This window comes from Triticum aestivum, chromosome 4B, assembly GCF_018294505.1.
Source record: "Triticum aestivum cultivar Chinese Spring chromosome 4B, IWGSC CS RefSeq v2.1, whole genome shotgun sequence".
NCBI classification, from domain to species: Eukaryota; Viridiplantae; Streptophyta; class Magnoliopsida; order Poales; family Poaceae; genus Triticum; species Triticum aestivum.
In genome coordinates, this window is record NC_057804.1 from 657,361,620 (window position 1) to 657,369,673 (window position 8,054).

The 8,054-nt window shown below is 47.9% G+C and overlaps 1 protein-coding gene across 1 annotated transcript; it reads left to right on the top strand.

Annotated features, from left to right (window-relative positions):
* The first annotated feature begins 357 nt into the window (after positions 1 to 357).
* Positions 358 to 1,896, top strand: LOC123090383 (uncharacterized). Its single transcript, XM_044511707.1, has 2 exons — positions 358 to 1,151; positions 1,269 to 1,896. Exons 1-2 carry the CDS (start codon positions 358 to 360, stop codon positions 1,894 to 1,896), a joined length of 1,422 nt encoding a protein of 473 aa, XP_044367642.1.
* Positions 1,897 to 8,054: the final 6,158 nt, after the last annotated feature.

Sequence of the window (8,054 nt, forward strand, 5' to 3'; positions counted from 1 at the left end):
TTTTGAAATATCTTAGATATAGTATGAACATAATTAAAACAATAAAATAGTATATATAGTACCACATGCTAGTATATGAGATATGTGGGGTAACTACCACCGGATGGTAGGATGGATTTTCCCTATATATATATTCCGTACACAATAAAAATAACAACCACAGTAGGCATGAATCCTGAAACATAATAAAAACAACAACAAACTGGACTGTAGCTAGGCTCGTTACTTTTCTTCCTAGGCCGGCTTCCTGCATATATACGACTTATTGTTCTTCCGTCCTGGCATCTAACTGCTCCGCGTGCGGACCGGCCGCGGCACGTCCAAGATCCACATCGGAGGATCCGGCCGGATCCATCGATGGAACGCCGGCGGCTGCAAGCTCGCCAAGACCACGACCTACCGGACGACGTGCTCGCCGACGCCCTCCGTGGGGTCCTGCCGCGCTGGCTCGCCGCGTCGCGGTGCGTCTGTAAGGCCTGGCGCCGCGTCATCGACGAGCGCCGCCTCCTGCGCACGGACCTGCTCCCGCTCTCGCTCGCCGGCATCTTCATCCAGTTTGACTGCCACGCGTTCCCGGAGTTCTTCGCGTGCCCCTCTCGCGCCACGGTCAACACCAAGCTCCACTTCTTGCCGCCCCCGAAGTATCCCTTTGATGAGATACGCCCGGGGTCGAGATTCGACAACGAGTACTTCGTTCGTGACCACTGCCATGGCCTCCTCTTGCTCCGCAACTACGTGGTCAACCCTGCCACGCGACGCTGGGATCCTTTGCCTCCAATGAGGGACACCTATTTATTTTTATTCAAAGAGTATCTAGCCTTTGATCCCACCGTGTCGCCCCACTATCAGGTGTTCAGAGTCCCCTATTTGCACGAGGAGAGCATCTACAAGAGCATGGTCGCCCGCGGTTCTACCCAGTTAGACCCCTTGGTGGAGGAATCCGAATGGCCTCCATCTACATGCATCATGGATGTTTTCTCGTCAAGGTCGGGTCGTTGGGAGGAGAGGTCTTTTGCTAGACAAGGTAATGTTGCAGGGGACATCGCCGAGGCACGACGCAATCGCCATTGCAGATGGGAATGGGCCAAATGTGGATCCGCCTACTGGCAACAGGCACTTTACGTGCACTGCCAGCCTAATGTTGTCATGAGGTATATACATACCCAAAGCATCCGATTATTGGTTTGATGCCACCACTAGCTTGTTTTACCATAATTAAAGGTTCATTGGGCTTATTTACCATCTATGTAACTGATTTGATCTTGTAGGATATCCCTTTCCGAGGACAAGTACCGTGTGATTGAAGCACCAATCGACATGAACGCCATGACTTACCTAGGAAGATCAAAAAATGGTGTGTACTATGCATCATTCATTAAGGATGTCTTTCGAGTTTGGATCCTGGATGAATCGTATGATCAAATGAAGTGGGTGATGAAGGGTGAATATGACCTTAAGCGTGTGCGAGCGTCAGATCAGCACGTTCATGGTCCATGGGTCTTAGAAGACATTAACTATGAATTCTTTCGTTCACAACTTCCAGAAGTCAAAAAGGAAGCAAGAGTCGAAGAAGAGGCTGAATGGAACTCTGACAATGACGATGTAGATGACAATATAGATGCGATTCAAGGGCGTCGTCTCGGTGGATATGAAGTACTTGGATTTCACCCATTCAAAGAGATTCTCTTCTTGAGCAGCTTCATGGGAGAAGAATGGGACGCTACGGTACACGCTTATCATTTGAATAGCTCCAGGGTTGAATGCTTAGGTAACATGCGGCCAGCGCAATATCATCTTTATGAAGGCACGGCACCTTGCGAAGAGCGAGAATACAAATATTTTCCGTACACGCCATGTTGGATTGGAGAGTTCCATAGCAACAAGTGCAATTTATAACATCAATTATCTGGAACCTGGGTATGCGGTTTTAGTTTTGATTATTTAGTTTTACATTATTGTTATGTATTGACTAGCGATATATTTGTAATTGTTGTTAACAACTTGCTAGATTCTTGCACATGTTTTTGACTGAAATTAAGCATCTATCTCCGTTTCTAAATATAAGTCTTTTTAGAGATTTCAATGCAGACTATATATGGATGTATATAGACTTGTTTGAGTATAGATTCACTCATTTTGCTCCGTATGTAGTCCGTATTTGAATCTTTTAAAAAGACTTATATTTAGGAACGGAAGTAGTAGCTAGTATGAACAAGTCAATCAGTATGAGCAGCGCTTGCACTACAAAGACTGGCTATTAACTCTCAACTGAGAGATGTACGTATGTGACGACGAGGAGTTTTTTCCGCGAGACCTAATCCCTCTGGCGATTAGGGTTTCGAGCGGAACCTGTCGGCGCTCATCGGATCTGCACGGCGGGGCGCCCCTGGATTCCGCGGGAAGATGTCTGCATCAGCCAGCGGCGATCATCGGGCAGCGGACCCGGTCTCCCCACGGACGGCCAGGGCCCTACTCGAAGAGAAGCTCGGGAAACTCGGGATCACCGATGAGGAAGCGACACCACTTGTCATCGATGATCGAGAAGAAGGCAAACCGGAGAAGTGGCTATTGGCGGGGAGGGTTCTGCATCGGAATCTCCTCCACATCCAAACCATAACCAACGCACTTCGGCCGGCATGGGGAAACCCTAGGGGACTCCAGTTTCGATCTATGGGAGAGAACTCCTTTGTGGCGGAATTTGAATCCCAACGCGATCGGGAACGGATCTGGGAAGGCTCACCATGGCACATTAGCAAAAAACGCTGTCATCTTGGCTGATTTTGAGGATTGCATGAGACCTGATGAGGTTCAGTTTGATCGGCTCAGCTTATGGGCTAGGGTTCCAAATCTTCCGTACAATCTGCGGAACGAGGCTTGGGGAAAGCTGATTGCGCAGCAAATTGATAAGGCAGCCACCGCTATACAGTTTGATCATGTGGGTGGATATTTGCGTGCGAGAGTCTCCATAGATGTTAAGAAACCAATAAGGCGATGGATCTTGATTGAATCGGCAAAGAGGGGCAAATCTGATTTATATGACATACAATATGAACAAGTGCCACACTTTTGTTTCTCCTGTGGACGTCTAGGTCATTCAGACCTTTATTGTCCCAATCCTGGCCCGAGGAATGAGAAAGGAGAGCTGCAGTTTGGTCCTTGGTTAAGGGCACCAGAGGATAAAAGAAAGGCTACTTCTGGTGATGTCCCATCGAAGGAACAGCATGCATACACTAATAGTCAGAAGGAGTCCCGGAATTCAACTAATGCTGGCAAGGAACAACCGGAGGTGAACTCTCCAGTAAAGAACAGACCACGAAATAAGAGGAAAGAGGCGCCGAAACAAGTGTACCAGCCAGTTGTTAGGCGCCAGTTACTCCTTACCGGCGGCAACAGCTCTGCCCACCCAGAAAATTAAGATGCTCAGGTAATGGAGGATGTTACACAAACTTCTCTGGAAGAAGAGGAGGGGGCTGTGAGGGAATCGAAGAAAAAGAAACCTACACCCGAAAATTCGGCAGAGGCTGCTCAGCAGCCCTGCCGATCGCAATGAATTGCATGAGTTGGAACTGCCGGGGGCTTGGGAACCCCGAGGCAGTTCGTGAGCTTCGCAGTATTGTGAAGCAAGAAGTTCCTGCCCTGCTGTTCGTAATGGAGACTAAAATCAGGGCGAAAAGAGTTGAGGATTTGCGTTACCAGTTAGGTTTCGCGGGATGTTTTGCAGTGGATAGCGAAGGTCTAAGTGGGGGCATAGGCCTTTTCTGGTCCAAGGAATACGATGTTCAGTTGAAAAACTACAGTTTCGGCCATATTGATACCTTGGTGCGGATGAAGGATCAAAGCTCGATCGAGTGGCGATTCACGGGTTTCTATGGAGCACCTAGAGCTGAGAATAGACACCATAGCTGGTGCTTCATGAGAACTTTGTATGCACAGCCGCACGCTGCGTGGTTATGCATGGGTGACTTTAATGAGACTTTGTATGGAGATGAGCACTTTAGCCGTTCGGCAAGACCGGAATGGCAAATGCGAGCCTTCAGAGAGGCGGTTGACGAGGTTGGTTTCCAAGATCTAGGGTGGACGGGACTGCCCTATACCTGGGATAACAGGCAGGATGGAGATGCAAACGTGAAGGCCAGGCTTGATCGTGCTTTTGCAAACGAGGCTTTTCGTCGGCATTATGAGTTCATCCGAGTACGGCATGTTAGTGCGGTGGAGTCGGACCACTGTTTCGTCATCGCAGAGATCAGAGATGAACCACACGACCAAGGGGGACGGCGATCGAAACAGTTCCGCTACGAGAATGTTTGGCAAACTCATATGGACTATGAGGAGTTGGTCACAGAAACTTGGTTACAGCAGACTCGTTCCCCTGGTCTGCAGGGGATAGTTGATTCGCCGGGCGCGCTGCAACGAACACTTGAACCGTGGGGAATGAGAGAATTTGGATGTCTCTCACGATCAGTTCGTCAGCTACAGAAAAAGCTAGATAAGTTGAGGAGACAGTCCATTGGACGAGGCCCATCAGACGAAGAGAAAAGGACCGCGGCCAAGCTCCGGGAGGCTCTCAAACTTGAAGAAATATGGCTCCGGCAACGGTCACGTGTCAGTTGGCTCCGAGAGGGAGATCGCAACACGGGCTATTTCCAAGATCAAGCCAAACAACGTCAGCATTTGAATAAAATCATCGGTCTAAGAAGAGCTGACGGTTCGGTTTGTGTTGACGCGAATGAGGATAAAGCGGAGATACAATCATTCTATCACAATCTATATACATCACAAGGGGTATTTGATATGAGTGAGTTGTTGGATTATGTCCCTGTAAAGGTGACACCGGAGATGAACCTGCAGCTTGACAGACCATATGAACCACGAGAGGTACAAGACGCTTTATTCCAGATGGCTCCTTCTAAAGCCCCTGGGGTAGATGGATACACTGCGGGTTTCTTCCAACGTCATTGGCAACTTTTGAAAGATGATGTCACAGCAGCGGTGCTTGGTTTTCTTAATGGAGGCGATCTACCGGTGGGACTAAACGATACATCCATTACTCTCATCCCAAAGGTGAGACACCCTCAGATAATTCACCAGTACCGCCCTATCGCATTATGTCCCGTATTATACAAAATTGCTGCCAAAGCAATTGCGAATCGCTTGTGGGGCTGTATGGACGAAATTATAAGCGAGGAACAAAGTGCCTTTGTTCCGGGACGCTTAATAACTGATAATGTTTTGGTTGCTTTCGAAAGTGTTCACACTTTGCGGAGAAGGAAGAAGGGGAAGAATACGGCATGCGCAGTCAAGCTCGATATGATGAAAGCATACGACCGCGTGGAGTGGCACTATCTCGAGGCTATTCTTCTCAGACTTGGCTTTAGCAACACATTGGTACGCTTGATTATGAAATGTGTTACTTCTGTGCGCTTCTCGGTTCGAGTAAACAGGGAGCTGCTACCCTACTTCACCCCGTCAAGAGGACTCTGACAAGGCTGCCCAGCTTCACCATTCTTATTTCTCCTTTGTGCAAAGGGCCTTTCATCTCTTCTGAAATTTTATGGTGCCGCCATTGACAGGGGTGTAAGAGTAAGTTTTCGGTCGCCCTGGGTTAGTCATCTACTATTTGCGGATGACTGCTTAATTTTCATCAACACAAATGCAGCCAGCGCAGAGCGACTTAACCAAATTTTACGGATCTATGGGGAAGCATCGGGTCATTGCGTAAATCGGGACAAAAGTGCAATATATTTCAGCCCGAATACCTCACATACATCCAGGCAAGTTCTGAAAATGATTCTTGGAGTGCATGCTGAAACCTTCAGCGAGAGATATCTTGGACTTCCAACAACTGTTGGGAAGATCACCAGCGGCACTTTTGAGCATATTGGGGATCGATCAAAGGGCAAAATGCAAGGCTGGTCTGAACGTCTTTTTGCATGTGCGGGAAGAGAAACTCTGCTAAAGTCCATAGTGCAGGCGATCCCCACGTTCAGCATGAGTTGCTTCTTATTGACAAAGAAAGTTTGTAAAAGTTTGACGTCCAGTATGGCCAAATATTGGTGGAGTAGTTCTATAGATCGTAGATCTCTTCACTGGATATCGTGGAAAGGACTCACAGTTCCTAAATGCAAAGGTGGTATGGGTTTCAGAGACTACCATCTCTTTAACTTAGCACTATTGGGAAAGCATGGCTGGAGATTCATGACAAATCCGAACTCCCTTTGTGCTAGAATTCTAAAGGGGAGATACTTCCCAGACACTGATTTTATGCAGGCCACTATACCACATTCTGCATCAGCAATTTGGCGTGCCATAGTGGCTGGACGCGAGGCTCTCAGTACGGGCTTAGTCCAGCGTGTGGGAGATGGCACCACCATCAACGCTTGGACAGACAAGTGGATACACACCATTGCTCCCAGAACCCCGTTGCTAAAACCTTCTAATACCAATGTGAAATGGGTTAGCGATCTGATTGATACAGCCAACTGGACCTGGAACAGGGAGTTGGTACGGGAAACCTTCATCACACCAGATGCTGAAGCCATACTGAATATTCCTATACGGCGAGGAGGTGGTGAAGATTTTCTAGCATGAGCGTTTGAGAAATCCGGCATTTACAGTGTGAAAACAGCGTACCGAGCTCTTATGAACCGCAACGAACAGTTAGCTCTAGGCGAAGGGCAGGCTACAGGAGCTTCAGTAGACCAATCACATATTTGGAAATCGCTATGGGCTCTCAAAGTCGTCCCAAAAGTGCGTATCTTCTGGTGGCGCGTCCTTCGAGGCATTCTACCTGATGAGAAAACGCTGCATCATAGACATATCAGAGATGTCAGTTTGTGCAAAGTATGTCAAGCAAAGGAGGAAGATCTTGAGCATGCATTGATACACTGCTCACATGCACGACAGTTCTGGGAAGAAGCGAGGCTGGTCTTAGATATTAAGCTGCCAAGGCTTCATCCATCCTCTTGGGCAAGCGACATTTTATGCGGCCCAATGTTCAATGGAAGAGAGCGAGCAACGATTATCACTATTATGTGGTCAATCTGGAGCTCCCGCAACAGGTGGACACATGATGGCGAAAAGTATGATCCAGTGACCTCTATCAGACTCACCAGAGGCTCTGGCCATACTAGACGTCCCCAAGCAGCAGGTCTCTCTACTGCCGGGACATGGGTGGAGGCCACCTGAACTGGGCCAAGTAAAAATCAATACCGATGCTGCCGTTCGGCATTCGGCTGAGATGAGCAGAGCGGGAGGAGTTGCTCGCTCAACAACTGCGCTTTTAGGCGCATGGAGTAAACCCCTGCATGGGGTCACCGACCCGATGATCGCCGAGGCACTAGCTCTGCGAGATGGAGTTATCTTTGCAAATCTACGGGGCTATGCTCAGGTGATGATGGAAACCGACTGTCTAGAGATCGTTAATCTCTAGAACACTCGCCTCAACAGTCGCTCTGTTGTAGCACCAGTCTTCTACGAAATTGAGGAGCTTGCTGCTAGTTTTGATTCGTTTGTAATAAATCATGTAAGCAGATCAGCTAACGGTCCAGCGCGCCTCTGTGCGCAGCGGGCATGTAATGTGTCTGTAACCGAGAGCTGGATCTCTGAAACTCCTAGTTTCCTGGTTAGCAGCCTTATGGCTGACTGCCCGGCAAACACTTTTGTTTAATAAAGCTCGAAGTTCACTGCAAAAAAAAAATATTAACTCTCAACTGAAACGCTACTAATTAATGGATATCAGTGAGGTACCTGATGTCGTGAGAAACATCACATCGCCCAATTTGCGTCATCACACGTCAACCTGAAACAGCATTCATGACAGATAATCAGATATGCAACAACAGGCAGCTTTTTGTTTACTTGCCTCATCATCCTAGCATCAGACAGCACTATCAGTGTCCAGGGCGTGTCAAGACTCAAGACATTACCTGAAAAGGATAACGAAACAAAACTTATAACAACAAGAGCGTTTGCTGTAAAACAACTATGACCTGAGCCCTGAATCTTCATGTAATATAGACTTCAGAGGAAATGAAAAACGAATGCTGCATCACGGA